Genomic DNA, 15,689 nt, shown 5'->3' with positions numbered 1-15,689 from the left:
TGCTGGCAGAACAAAAACGGGCAACGAGGTTTGTTCAAATGACAATTCTAGACGCATGTCTGAGGACGAGAAGGAGGAAATGCTGGTATTCAACTACCAATAGACGTCGCTTCTCCAGCTTCAAAGCAGGGACACCCGCCAAGCGGATGCCACCGCTAGCTGTTCACATTCCTGGACTTGTATGCATCAGAGGCTTAGGTACTGAGTACGTTGGGACCAGCTCTTGTGCCATAACAACAACACTGAACACAACATCTCCACCGTCCCTTGTTGCCTCCCCAAGCACCTATTTTGTGTGTGGGACAAAGGCATACACCTGGCTTCACAGAAACTGGGGAAGCACATGTTGTATAGCTTTCCTCCTTCCCCCTGTCCATATTGCTTCTCCTCTTCATCATCGAGCTCGCCGCAGCAAAGATGTGGTCGACCAGACAGACACCACCTCTCAACAATTCCTGGATGCCATGAAAGGCTTCTTTCCCTTCTGGGGACCGATGGCAAACAGCGGAGCCATTCGCCACCTCACCAGAGTCATGGAAGTCACGGTCAACATCACAGCTGGTATTTTCGCCAACACCACTGCGGAGCTCCAAGCGGTACGCCTCGTCACTCTACAAAACCGCATGGTCCTTGATGTCATCCTAGCTGACTGCGGAGGAGCATGCCACATCATCAGCACCAGCTGTCGCGTGTGCGTCCCAGATCATTTCTCATCTGTCTACGCGGCTATTTCCATGCTTCATCAAATCGTCTCTGATCTCTATCAAGACACCGGCGCATGGTCCCTTAGTTCCTGGATATGGCAACTTCTACTGACATGGGGATGGAAGGTACTAATGATTATCCTAATACCTCTTGCATTGATCTTCTTTTGCTGTCTTTGCCTTCAATGTGGTCCCCCACTCTGCGGCCTCTGCGCAAAGGCTATCAAGCCAGTCCCCGTAAATGCACATGTCGAGAACGATAAAATAATGACTGAACGCGAGACACAGCTATTGATGAACATTGTAATTGACTAAAAATGTTTTCGCTTATGGCAAAAGGAGGGACTGTGGAAAAGTAGGTCCGTATCACGAACGCTCTGGGGCTTCACTCTTGATTTGCCTCATTCCTGCACGGACACCCATGCCCTGTTCGTGCCCCGGCCTGCCACAAACTGACCAACTCATGCTCAACCAGTCGGACAGGGAGTTTCCCACATGCTTATCTTCACCCTGCACACTACACACTGCAGGGGCCCAACAGCTACCATCTGCTGACTTATCAGATTGACCACTGCTTGTTGTGCAAATTATGGGTTTTTGTTTGTTCTCCTTACACGCACAGGGTGGGGATGAAGGGTATTTAAGATGCGGAACCAAAGTACTCAGCAGATTACCTCCTCAGACAGCTATGGGTGTCTGTTGCGGATGCTCTCTCTCTCTCATGAGACTGCAATAAATATCTTTTCTCTCCGTGCTCCAGTGTTGGTCTCCATTTGTATTCAGAACCAGTGGACGAAGGGTGACCCTGCACCTTTGGGTGGTCTTCTGACAAGCCCCCCAATTCCACAGAAGGCACACAAACCGAAGTATCATGGCACTCGATATTTTTTATTTAGAGGTTTTTTAAACAGATGAATTTTCAACAACTTCCTGAAACGGTTAAGGGAAGGTTTGTGATAGAGTGATGGTGGCAAAGACTCCCATATTTGAGCTGTAGTGAAAGAAAAAGTACGATACGCAAAAAACAAAGATTTTGCTCATGGCACATCTAGAAGTATAGTGAAGTGGACCACAAATCACAGACTTGTCCGCAAAAGTGAGAAGATATGGAAGCCAGGAAAGACTTAAACAGCACTATGTATTATGGCCATTAACCTGAAAATCCCCCTACTTCAAAAAGGCAGTGTGTAACAGTTTTAAAACAAGTGAGATGTGAGAAGGTCTTGGGACATTGCAAATAAATTTAACAGCAGTATTTTGGATCAACTGAAATTGGTTCAAAAATGTGTCCAAGGCAGATAATTAAATGGAATAGCAGAAGTCCAAACATAATTTAACTAGGTCATCAATAATTTGGACATGAAATGTATTAGTGACAAATGGAAGAACATGCCAATTTTCAGTAGAATTTTTTTTTATCCTTGCTACTTTGGCTACCTGCGTTTCAAGAGATAAATTAGAGTCAATCATAATGTCCAGATTATATACCTCATGGGAAAAGGTAGAGCATGGTTCCATAGCATCTGGACAAGCTAACATTCTATATACTAGGCTTATGCAGGGAAAAATTAATAACCCAGTTTCAGATGAATTCAGCTTTGATTAAATTTGTTTATATCCACCAGCGAATCCAAGGAAGACAGAGCCAAAGACTTAGCATTTGGAGTTCTCTAGGAAAACCTAAAAACTCATTGATGTTAACCGCATACAAATAAGGTCTAGCCCTTATTGACTTGTGCAGATGTGCAAAAAGGAGCCTGAAGATATTAAATAATAGAGGTGGCAAAACTGAGCCCTGTAGCACACCACAAATACAAGCTTAGATTTAAATGGTGGAAGCAAAACAAAACTACGTCTGGTGAAAAGGACTGAATTGTCAAGGGTATCAAAGGCTGACGATTTGGCATTCCCAAAGACGAAACGCGTTTCTCTTTTCTTTGGACATTGAAACCTAGGCTGTCATGCTAAATTATGTTTTTTATGCTCATGTCGCATGGTTCACTTTGAATCGGAGTGGTGGCAAAAATACGTTGTCTGCAGGCTCACATTTAGAGTTTTGGCACCTAAATGCCCTGCTCCATTTGTGTCCACTCTACAAACGATGTGAAATTCCATCAAATATGCCTATTAACCAGTAAAAATGTTTTACCTGTTTAGGAATGTTCACTTGGAGTTTATAATGCATTCAGCTGGTCAAATATCCCAAGAAACTAAAAATATTAGTTATCCAAAAACCAACAAAATCAAAGGAAACATGGCATAAATAAGGAATCTTAATGAATATAGCAATAGATTGGTTGAGAAGGGCAGGTTTTTTTGAGCAACCATGTCCAACAATCTACAAAGCAAATTGGTTACCACACGGTTAGCAGGACTAACTCATGTATTCTTTAGGGAGCTGCTTGCTTTTTTTCAAGTAGCTCTCGTAGCGGTCTACTGTATACAACTAGATATGGCCCAGAATGCAACCGTGAGCATTTTTTATTCTGCTGTAGCCAATCTGTGAAAATTGCCTCTTCTCCCAATTTACAAAAAAAAAAAAAGAATTCTTTTTTACTTTCAAATGTTGCTTCAGCTAAATTACAAACAACTTTTATATACAAATCATGCTGCACAAACAGGCAATAATTATAATGAAGCACTTCAGAGCCATTTGAAAAGTATTATTGAACATTTTATAGTGTTTCCTGAAGGCTCCTGCAACCAAAAAGCTATTATTGGTTATTGAGGTAAACGAAGTGTATAGTCTCTTTCCTACATAATTCTAGAATGCAATTGAATCATTAAATTTAAAATGGACAATATGATTATGTTAATTTCCTAAATCCATTAAAAATATTTGTGAAAAATGGCAAACTAGAAATGCAGTCATTGACAATCATTTGACTTACTCTGAATTCTAGGACTGTATGGGTCTTCAATTCTGAATACTGGATCCAATACACGGTAAATAATCTAGGGAAATAAGCAAAATTAAGTTGGTCAAGTTGGTGTCCTATAGGTTCCCAGTATCAAGCAGGAAAAATAAATCTTAGATCTGGCCTGCACTCCAGGGCACCGATTAGGAGTCGTGCTGTAATGGGAGAAAGATACATTTGTGTGCAAATTTAAAATTTACATGCCGTGAATCTGCTCCGCTACGGTCAAATTCTCATGGAATGTGGAATTACCGGGGGTGGGCGTAATCTTTCCACTTGTAAAACCACATTTGATTCCCACTTCTGTGGGGATTCATGTATTCATTTATTACCTGCTCTGAGCAAGTGGTAAATGTATGTGGGGGACATCTGGGTGGAGTGGAAGATGATAGAGGGTTCAAGGGAGGGATGAGGTAAATTCTTTCTGGTACGTTGGAGCAATGTATGCTGTCGGAACAAAAAGAAGAAAGGAGGCTTGTCTGCTACTACATCCAACGCATCATGCGGTTTTTCGGATCAGAATTACTGTCAGATACACTCCGTCTAGTCTCCCTCTGCCGGAAAAACCAGGTGTGGAAAAACATTTACATAGAATCAGGAGGAATGCAATTCCAATGCTTAATGTCACTCCATCGGACTCAGAAGCAGGGCCAGGTTCAAGGACATAAGTAATAACAAGAATCTATACATGGACATTCAAGATCTAAAGAGCATAGAATGAATGCTCTTAGAGAAAATAGTGAGTGACATTCTCCTAAAATTGAGCAACAGTCTCCCGCTCCTTGCAATCTGGTCTTCTATGGTTAACTGCTTGCATGGCACGCGTGAAGTATTCCACATTTCTGCCCTTTTTGAAGATTTACTGAAGTGCCGTATTATCGCATCTGTTACCCCCTCACAGAAACTCTGCACTACCTACGTCAGCAAAAAGCAGGAGTAACTCTGCACCCATAAACGTGAAGAAGCTTGTGAATATGTCATGTCTGCAAGTTATTTCCCAATTGAGCATAAAAAATCCTAAATCCATACACAGTTCCACACCACCTCTGCAGATTTCCTCTGGATTACCAAAGTGAATCTAAATAGGTCTGTTAGAGTCAGACCACATGCATGCAATACCGTTTACAAAGCCACACTCTTACACCAAAACCCCAAAGTTCCTTCATGTAATGCTACAGTGAATCATAAGTCCCTATAAACGTTACCAGAAAGCTCATAAACACTTACTTTAAATTACTAAATTTACTAAGCATTCACACACAGTATCTGACACAAGTTATACATCTGCATTCTTTCCTTGAATAGTTATTTGCTGATATTGCTAAAGGTATTGTAAATATTTTGGGGGAGTCAAACAGGCATCATGTACATGCCACGTAGGAGTGAATGTGTAATTTCTGAGCAATGACCAGATAATATACAAGAACACTGAAGACTGGGCAAATGTAAAGTGGCTAATTGAACTAGGACACTGAGCTGTTAATTCTTCCTCTCAGTATTCTACATGTATAGAGTGTCCATATGCAAATCTCCCTCCAACCCTTATGGAGAGGGACTTTCAGGGATCTATTTTGGAATTTAGGATGTGATCAAATGCAAATCAGATGCATGTTAGTCAGAAAATTCCGAAATACCATGCAAACGTGGAGCACCAGGTGAACTATTAAGTCCATTGTGAGAAATGCCCCCCCCCCTTTCACTTTACAGAAGTGTTTATTTTGTAGGATGAGGGTCAGTATCCAGAGCTCTCGGACGCCTCAGTCCGAAGCTATTATTGTGCCTAATACAAAGGCTTCGTGGCCTTGAACCCACCTCATGCCTTTTTAATCCAGCAGTAGGTACTGCCTAACCCTTTCTCCCACTCTTTCAGGTTCCTGCTTTCTCCCTGTGGGGCGGTTTCTCTTTCTCTCCCTCTCTCTTTCCCCCGTTTGGTTTTCTCTGCCTTGCTCTCCCATAAAGATTTGAAGAGGAAAAATAAGTGCCAGTCTCCAACGAGCATTGGCATAGCCAATAGGTCTCGCTTTTGGGACCTTATAAGTATTTAGTTATGCAACTATTGCATGGCTAAACACTTATAAGGTCCCAAAGGCGAGACCTATTGGCTATGCCAATGCTTGTTTACTTTCTAATCACGGCACCAGTCCTTTACTTTTAACATTAAAAGTAAAGCGCGGGTGCCGCGATTACAGCAAAAGTAAAGAAATAGATATTTGTTTCTATTTCTTTACTTTTGCTATAATCGCAGCACCGGCGCTTTACTTTTAATGTTAAAAGTAAAGCATCGGTGCCGCGATTAGCAAGCTAATAATGTAACCACCGGCCACAGCTTGCAGTGCATGTGCGCGAGCTATGCGCGCGCAGCAGTAATCACACCATATGGTGCATCTGCTGAAGCCCGTGCACATGCACTGCAAGCTGCAGCCGGCGGTAGCATTTTTTAAAGTCCTTACTAAAGTCTCTCCGAGCAGCGCATGCGCACTGACTCAGCGAGACTTAAGCCCTTACTAAAGTCTCTCCGAGCAGCGCATGCGCGCTGACTCAACGAGACCTAAAAATGAGTGCCGTGACCACCCCCCTACCCCTACCTAGACGACCCCAGACTCCGATTAGGCACTGCTTACAGAAGGTTGGATTATGGTCTTGAACAAACTTTTCTTAGAAGAGCTTGATGTAAACATGCATCTGTGTGCAAGTACTTCTTGATATTTGTTTTAGGATGTTTCTTAAAAACATGAGTACATTTTATTTATTTTTTAATCAAATGCTGCTCACCTCTATTTTTAAAGTCTTTTTTTTACATTGACTCAATTTGGGGCGGAATGTATAGCATGAAGGGTCATTTACCCAACACCGCCATTAAAAAAAATTTAAAACAAGGAGGCCAATAATATATAACTGAACAATTTACAAACCTCTCCTTCGGTGGAAGGCTCGATGTCCGAATATCGGGTATCGCAGATGACGTCATCAACTTTTTTCATTGGGCCAGGTGAAATCCCTGGGAATGATGTCTCACAGTCGTATGCAAAGTATCGATACACCTGCCATTTTTTCCCAAAATCAGATGATCTTTCAATTATCATTGCAGATGGACGAAAAGTCTGAAGAAAAGAAACAGAAAAGTTGAATAACTGCATATTTATTTCTGCCCATTACCCCTGTAATACAATTCTATTTCCAGAACAATCAGCACTTCTTTCCAATCGTTGTTTTTTATCAACAGTATATAGATGCTGCAACTTTAGCCATTCCTCTTCAGTTATGCACATCTTGCTATGCAAATAAGTGTGCATTTTAAAGGAATTTGATTAGGTTTTAATGACAATTTCCTAAAGTCTTCCACATCATCAAATAGAAAGTGAGGCCTCCAACCTCAGCAAGGTCACAATGACTCTGGACCAGAGGAAAACTGATACAGTTTGTAAGCATCATAGAAGGATGACAAGCTTTGGGAGAAGGATAATCTTGGTTCAAACCAGTGTAGGAAGCGTAAAGCGAGCCCAGTGCAAAGTAGTAAGTTGATCTAAGTAGTCTGATCTAGCCCATCTTTTTGTAACAGGACAGACTAATTTGCATATGGCTGGTTCCTTTCTGTAATACAGGCTGGTAAAAACAATGTAAGGAAATGCTACCAAGAGGAAATCTCATTGGTTAGGAGTGTTTGTCAATTGCATTGATCATTATTTTGCTGGCCTTACAAAGAATTTAGGCAATCCATTTGCATGTCAAGACAAACCTCACATAATCGGAAGCTAAAGGAATGATTTGAGGGATTGCTTTAGCTGATGAAAAAACAGATGAAGAGATCTGTCACGTAAGAAGCAAACACCTGAATAAAGTCTCTAATTAACAAGCTGTCAACATGTAGGAAAGCATAACTACATCCTATAAAGATAAGTGAAGCCACCACTGCTAGGGAGTTAACTTCTAACACTTATGTTCATTCAAATGGTAGAAGCTTTAACTGCCACAGGGTTTCTGCTCTGAACCCTACTCAGCGTGTATCCAAACCACCCTAATACCCATCATAAGCCACAGATTTGTGTCCTTTTTTGCAATGGTAGGTACTTGAAGTAGGAGCATCATTTGTCCCCGGTAAAGGGACCCGGGAAACCAGTAACAAATTAGGCAGCTTTAGCTCAATACTTTTCTGACCCTCAAGCAGACACTCGCCACTCTCCTGCATAGCTGCAAGACTGAAGATATAAAATGTAAGGTAGACTTTGGACTGGCAACTTCTCGGTCGGTACTTAACTAAGCACTCTTTAGATTGATAGGATGCCCTTACAAGCTTTCCAGGATCAATATGAAGGCACGTGAAGAAAGCTTTGGCGCTGAAAAACACTTTCCAAAGAAAAAGATAAATCATTCTCCCTTCTATGAGAAGCCTAAATTATAGATCCCAAAATTGAATGGACCTGCATGAATACAGTCGTTCTAGGCTAGAATAGTGCATAGGTGTATGCCCTTGCATCAAGGGGATATGTGGTGATCCCCTCTGCATATGCCCTTGCATCAAGGGGATATGTGGTGATCCCCTCTGCATAGAGCTAGTTCTAGCATTCAAGAAAATGGCTGGCTTACAGTGGGATGGCTTCAAGGCAATGGATGCCACCACGGTCGGTGGGCTGAAGGCAGGGAGGACCGGGATAAAACAGCCAATTGAAGTGGTGCTCAATGATCTTCCATCACAAGGGAAATACATCAAGCATCTGTAGTTTAGGAAGTAGGTCCAGGCAAGGGGCATGTGTTAGATGATCTGCTATTAGACGCGGTCTAAGGGGTACAGAGGATTGGCTTCCCGTTAGAAGAGAAATAATGGTCAGGCTAGGAAGTGGGAGCACTGAAAGAAGCATGTCTATGTCCCCCTTCTCTGGGAGGACTTCGCTTAACCTACATCCTCATTTAACCTGCATGAGACTTACCATGAGGGACTTCAACAAGTGTCTCAGCATTTTCTGTAATTGGAGCCGCTCATGTTCAATGAAAATCATCCCACACTACTATTAGTGTGTTGTAGCAGTGAACCCATCAGACAAGATTACATAAATGGCAACCCCATACAAGATTACCAGCTGTGATCACTTCAGTGCATCAGGCAGGGTTGCCCAGTAATATAAAACAATAAGGCGTTGTCAATGTGGAATGCATCTACCTGGGTTAATACATAACAGCCAAGCTGAAATGTCACTGACACCAAGGTAATAATAATAGTAATAGTGCATGATTTCTCACTCTAACATCAGTTTTAAATATATTTTGGAAATCAGTTTCTCTAAAACATCAGCTTACGAGTTTCAAAAATACACACATTTTCATCTCGAATACATTCTGGTCAATTTCGGGATACATATATTTTTTCAACCAAAAAAGAGCTTCCAAAAGCTCCAGCTCTACTAGTTGGAGACGCCTGATCTTGAATATGAAAGGCTTATATTGATCACATAGCTTCAAGTCAATCAGCAATGGAAGAAGGGGGGGCACAAGTACTGAGACTCAAACCAGAGAAGATGGTGCAAACTTCTCTTCTACAAAACCTCAAATAAAGTATGCTCACTAGGCGTAAATGAAAACAATTTAACTTTCACAAAAATAAGGGGGAAAATCTCTTAGTGAACAAAAACACCGTATTGAAATCCGAAAATATTTGGGGGGGGGGGGGGGGGGGGGTAGGCTGCCATAAAACAGTGCAAACTATGATGGGGAAATGTAAAAAAATAAATTTTAAAAAAACATGCCTAGAAGTGCGAGAATGAGAGGGTTGATGTGTCATTTGTGTTGGGTGTGGTGAACGCCTCGAATGATGCAAGATGTCAAACATGAAGGGAACAGAGTTTTGAGATTTCTCTCTTAAGGAGCATGTATGCTTTACAATTGTTGGGCCACTATGCAGCATGCAATGATACCGGAGAACCAGAGATCCTGCAAGTATCTGGCCATCTGGTTCATGCTTTGGTGGATCCTGCTGAACAATTGGGGGTGCGGCTCAATACCACAGATGATTACTCACTTTACGTACTAATTGATTTAAGGTTCATAAAACTTATTAAAAGCTAAACGCACACCAGCATGCTTAGACATCTTCTTGGAAGGGAAACAAAGGCACATTGTACACAGATGTTCCTCCTGCCTGCAGAACTCCATTGCCAAGATCCTGGTTACCGATGTCAAGCTCACTACAAAAGAAGGCTTGTTATAGCAAATGTGCATCATGAACAAAAGTGTTTCATGTCCAACTTTCAGAAATCAAGAGTCTGCAGCTCTCCCTACCTAAACATTTTATTTTGTTGTTTTACTTATTATTTCGAACTTCACTATGCACAATCGTCAAATAAAAATGTTTAAAACAATCCCTGCACTGTCGTGCATACCACACCGGTTTAAATTACACCCCACTTAGAGCTTCCTTCACAAGCGTTCACATTTGAGAACAATACCCTGCGGACTCGTCCATTGCATGCCAAAAGAAATGCAATTACACGCTTTCTATACTGGTCTCTTACAGGGGAGGATATGGATTCCTTACCTTGAAAGTCATAATCAGATGGGTGAAGTGGAACTCTGCTTCCAGATCCAGCTGGATTGTTACATTTTCCAAACCTACAAAAAGGCACAGAAGGAATGTATAATGTAAGCGTCAACAACAGGAAGAGAGCTGTAAAGTAACAATCAACCAGGCAAACACAAGCACCAAGTGCACAATAGCACTAGAGAGAATTTACAACCGAGAAAGCCTTAATAACTAAATACAATTTACAAAGACAACAACCAAACATCAGCGCGGCCTCCTCCCACAAGCCATATTAGACCCCAGGGAGGCATCCCTGCCGGGGGTGATTTAGATTATTAAGGAAAGGGGGCCACATTGCACCCCTCCCTAAGTCTTAATAGGCCCTGGGGACCTCAACCCCTGTGGCTGACCTCCAAGGGGAGGGGGGCATAAATCCACCTCCCAGGACCTTATTAGGCCCCCGGAGCCCATTCCTCAGGGTCGAATTCTAGGGTGAGGGCAGCACCGCTAGACCTCCCAGAGCCTTCTGGGGATCACATGCCCCCAGCGGTGATTTCTATTATTAAAGAGAGGCGTAGCAAGGGTGGGGCGGTCCGCCCCAGGCGGCACTATTTTGGGGGGAGGACAAAGGCCTTCAGATAAGGCTCGGCTTGCTTTTCTTGGACGGGCAGTGAAGGAATAGGACTCGGGCAATGTCCTCTTCTTTTTGTGCTGGCAGCTGTACCCCCCTCTCTTCCTATTATTCCCCCTCTTTCTGTCTTGCTCCTCACTTACTGAAAACCGTGACTTGAAGAAAGGGTTCGCAACTTCTCTTTCCTTCTTTCATTTAGTTGCTTCCCTGTGAAATGGATCCAAAAAAGAAAAACACTCTTGCGGGAAATGCCCTTTTTCTGACATTTTTCTATTCCAAAGTGCAGCGGGATGGAGAGAAATACGTGGTTTTAAATATGAAAAATAAATACATAACTAAATAAAATAAGACAGAGTGGTTGCAAAGTGGCCAGATTGGTTTTATTTACATCCAAATACATCAGCATCACTTTACAGAGTTTGCCAGTGAAGCGCTACTTTTGTTTTCTCGTCTTTCGTTGAACAGCATTGTTGTTCCCAGGTGGGAAAGTGTACCATTCCTGGATGTACTGCAATACCTGGTTGATGGGTGGATTGGAAAACAAAATGCGTACCATGGCTCTGTGTTTATGGATGTGGTCTTTTTAAACCATACTGCTTACGTTTTGTAAGGATATAAGCAATGGACATTGAAACGGTTCCCTTCAGGGCCCTCTAGTCATGTCCTTAACTTTTCAGATAAAACCACTCGCTGATTTCTGAATAGTGAGTGAGAGATCGTTAAGGTAACCATGTTGTTTCTGCTTACATTTCACATGCTTTGCTTAATCTTGCATTCCCTAGGAGTGGTTGCTTTTACTTTTTTTTAGGCAGCATATTACTCTTCAAGTGCATAATTTGAATTGAGCCACATCCAAGTGTTTATAGCGGGCACAGTTAGGTTATAGCTGAAGGCAGTGCGAGTTTCTCTCAGTGGGGAAGTATGGTGTTCAGTGGGGGAGAGGATGTGGCACTATGGCCAGAGCTGTTGAATTTGGAACTGGGGAACCGGGTTCAGCCTTCATGACCAGTCCACCAGACCACTCTTCTGAGGGAGCACATTCCCATGCTAGACCTTAGAAGGCCCCACTAGACCTTAGAAGGCTTGATGTCTTAGCACAAGCAGGTGTACTCTAGTGGTGTCAATTGTGGGTTAACCTTGAAGGCCTGTCCACCACAATCCATACTGAAGTTCATCTCCAGTCTTGCAGGTAGGCCTAGGAAGCAGCACACCCTAGAGCAAGTGATCCAGTCGCTGTGACTCTGTCACTGAGGTCACATGAACCTTGAGCAGGTGAGGGCGATGCGAACGGTGTGACCGCACTGGGTACCTATTTCGGGTGGGTGCGTAGTGTTTGCAAGTATATTATGGTTTAAAAAAAAAATAAACTTGCTGCCTCCTTCCTGGCCTCCAGCAATTTTCAGAAACAATAAAAATGTCATGATAACTTCGGTGATTAATGTTCTTCCTAGAGAGAGATCGGAGTTTTGTCTAGTGGAAGGGTTGACTCCTGGAAACGTAGCACAGAGGGTTAATGTGCCTGCTGCAAAGAACATGTACCATGCAGATCACAAAGTGCACTGCTTTAATGGGGGGGGGGGGGACCATGATGAATGGTCATTTAATGTCAGCTGTAGATGATGGATCCCTGAACAGTGTCATGTTCTGCCTATTGGGAGAAATGTTACCTTCCTTCTGGATAGGTGGTGGCCAGAAGGAACTACCCCTCCTCCAGATTTGGTCAAAGTAGCTAAAAACCTAGGGGTACAGTTCGATTCCACGCTGTCCTTTCTCCCTCACGCGTTAGCCACAGCAGGGACCTGCTTTCGCCTAATAATATCAATAAAGAAATCTTTTGATTTGATCCCATTTCCAGCAAAGAATTCAGTAGCAGTGGCCAAAATCCTTTCGCGCTTAGATTAATGCAATAGCCTCTTTGCAGGGGCAAATAAAACCTCAATAAAAAGACTACAAGTGGTCCAAAACGCTGCAGCGCGCCTTGTTCTGAGACTTCCACGCAGAGCATCTGCGGCGCTTAAAACTTTGCATTGGCTTCCAATCCATAAAAGAATCCTCTTTAAGATTCTTTTAATTATTCATAGAGCCATGCGTAAAGCAGGACCTAAGCACCTCTCAGCACGATTCTCCCCATATACCACCACCAGGATCCTTAGGTCATCCACAGCCAACCTCCTGAGACCGCCTACTTTTAGACGAACCACAAAGGGAGGTAAAACTGTTGCAGTCCTGGGGTCCAAAGCCTGGAACGCTCTTCCAATCAACTTAAGACTACAGGAATCGGAATCCCTTTTTAGGAAGGCACTGAAAACATGGATATACAATATCCCCAATGTCTACTGCTCTGCGTTAATCTAAACAGATCACAGGCGGAATTCCCATTGTACCCTCCCCTATCCTCTATTCCTTATCGCCAGGATGCTCCTTGCGGAGTGACAGTTCGTGCTTAATAAATGCCTATTTACATTACATTACATGTATGTGCATGTTTGCATTGTGCTGAGGGGATTACCACGTAATTATTCACGCAGCTCTCTGATGGATGTCACATGCGGTTTTTCTGAGTCCCCAGATAGATTATGCAGTCTGTGTGTTCTCTTTTGTACTGCCAGTCACTGCCAGTCACAGGTGTATTCAATTGTGTAGCCTTGGACCGTGTCATGTATGTGCATGCAACTTGCATGATCGAGGTAACTATTAGCGGCGATACTACGTGTCTATCGGACCTCTTTCAAGTGCTCGCCGTCCTTTTTCCCCAGCAACACCCCCCCCCTCCCCAGGGGTGGCAATCTGAGGGATAGCCCCAGGCGCCACAAGCTCTAGCTACGCCTCTGAGAAAGGGGCCACATGGCACAGCTCCCAAAGTCTTAATAGGTCCTGGGGATCCCATCCCTCGGGTCCAAATTCTAAGAGACGGGGGCATGCAGTCCACCTCTCAGAGCCTTTTCCCAGGAGCCCATCCCGCGGGGTCGAATGTATGGGGGATGGGCTCCCCCGGAAGTATGCCCCCTGACCGCCTCTTATCCGTTGCCTGCTCAGACTAATAGGTGTGTGAGAATAGTGAAGTAGGCAGTCGGAGGCGGCCTGCGTTGGCGACTTTAGGCTGGCGCAGTTTAGAGAGCGTGGCAATCTCATGACAGAGTTCACTTCCCTCCTTGGGAGAGGCTGGGGGAATAGTGAAGCCAAGAAACGTGGTGGCAGCACTGGCACAGCCATGGATTAGACAAAGGGAATGCACGCGGGCATCACTAGACACTTGTAATAACTTCATAAATGCAAGATGTCTGCGGGATTCGTGAATGATACTTGCCTTTTAGACATGGGACGCTTGCCTTCGCGAGGGACCCTTGGAGCCCTCTCCCCACCTCCCCCTTCCCACCCCTGCCCTCCGGTGTCGCACCAGCAATGGAGGTGATGTACAAGGCGTTTAAAGGAGATTCGAATCGGCCTGAGGGAGCCGCTGCATTTACACTGCAATTGCTAAGATTCCGGTCGTGTCAACAAAGATATTGAAAAAATAAATGAATGCAAGTTGTGATGACTTTTAGTCCCCCTGCATGTCGAGGTCAGAACGTGCCAGAATAAGAAATAAAGAAAGAATAGCTATTGCCCTATGCCACTTATTTAAGATCTAAAGCACTCAGTCGTCCCATGACCATGAAAGATGACTTCCATTTTCTTCTCTCTTCGTCAGCTGTTGTGCAGCGAGTGCAGATCCTTCTTTTCCATTCCTCTGTTGCTGAGACCTACGCCTCGCGGCCCCCGCTCCGCGGGTGCCGCTCGCAGGCCAGGTCAATTTGCAGTCTTGTGTAGCTGGACCAACACCATAGTGCCTGGAGGCACCAACGCGGCTAAGTCGAGCCAGCATCTCATCAGAGGACGTGAGGCGGGACTGCGAGGACCAGCAGGCAGCGCGGCGCTGATCGGCCGCAGCTGGTCCTCTTCCCGCCCCTCCACCGGTCAAATACACCTTGCCGAGCGAGCTGCCTGGGACTCTCTTCGTCAGCTGTTGTGCAGCGAGTGCAGATCCTTCTTTTCCATTCCTCTGTTGCTGAGACCTACGCCTCGCGGCCCCCGCTCCGCGGGGGCCGCTCGCAGGCCAGGTCAATTTGCAGTCTTGTGTAGCTGGACCAACACCATAGTGCCTGGAGGCACCAACGCGGCTAAGTCGAGCCAGCATCTCATCAGAGGACGTGAGGCGGGACTGCGAGGACCAGCAGGCAGCGCGGCGCTGATCGGCCGCAGCTGGTCCTCTTCCCGCCCCTCCACCGGTCAAATACACCTTGCCGAGCGAGCTGCCTGGGACTCTCTTCGTCAGCTGTTGTGCAGCGAGTGCAGATCCTTCTTTTCCATTCCTCTGTTGCTGAGACCTACGCCTCGCGGCCCCCGCTCCGCGGGTGCCGCTCGCAGGCCAGGTCAATTTGCAGTCTTGTGTAGCTGGACCAACACCATAGTGCCTGGAGGCACCAACGCGGCTAAGTCGAGCCAGCATCTCATCAGAGGACGTGAGGCGGGACTGCGAGGACCAGCAGGCAGCGCGGCGCTGATCGGCCGCAGCTGGTCCTCTTCCCGCCCCTCCACCGGTCAAATACACCTTGCCGAGCGAGCTGCCTGGGACTCTCTTCGTCAGCTGTTGTGCAGCGAGTGCAGATCCTTCTTTTCCATTCCTCTGTTGCTGAGACCTACGCCTCGCGGCCCCCGCTCCGCGGGTGCCGCTCGCAGGCCAGGTCAATTTGCAGTCTTGTGTAGCTGGACCAACACCATAGTGCCTGGAGGCACCAACGCGGCTAAGTCGAGCCAGCATCTCATCAGAGGACGTGAGGCGGGACTGCGAGGACCAGCAGGCAGCGCGGCGCTGATCGGCCGCGGCTGGTCCTCTTCCCGCCCCTCCACCGGTCAAATACACCTTGCCGAGCGAGCTGCCTGGG

The 15,689-nt window shown here is 45.0% G+C and overlaps 1 protein-coding gene across 3 annotated transcripts in view; it reads right to left on the bottom strand.

Moving 5' to 3' along the window:
• The window catches only part of LAMB1 (laminin subunit beta 1), a 359,541-nt gene that overhangs the window by 260,900 nt on the left and 82,952 nt on the right, over positions 1 to 15,689 (bottom strand). For all 3 annotated transcript variants that reach the window (XM_085654111.1, XM_085654112.1, XM_085654110.1), the window contains exons 4-6: positions 10,149 to 10,222; positions 6,535 to 6,723; positions 3,596 to 3,659 (exon numbers count right to left, since the gene is read on the bottom strand). In XM_085654111.1, the coding sequence (XP_085510237.1) occupies positions 3,596 to 3,659; positions 6,535 to 6,723; positions 10,149 to 10,222 (327 nt within the window). The remainder of the gene's footprint in view (positions 1 to 3,595; positions 3,660 to 6,534; positions 6,724 to 10,148; positions 10,223 to 15,689) is intronic.

This window comes from Triturus cristatus, chromosome 4_1, assembly GCF_964204655.1.
Source record: "Triturus cristatus chromosome 4_1, aTriCri1.1, whole genome shotgun sequence".
NCBI lineage: Eukaryota > Metazoa > Chordata > Amphibia > Caudata > Salamandridae > Triturus > Triturus cristatus.
The sequence above is the reverse complement of the archived record's forward strand: the minus strand, read 5'-3'. Positions and strand labels throughout refer to the sequence as shown.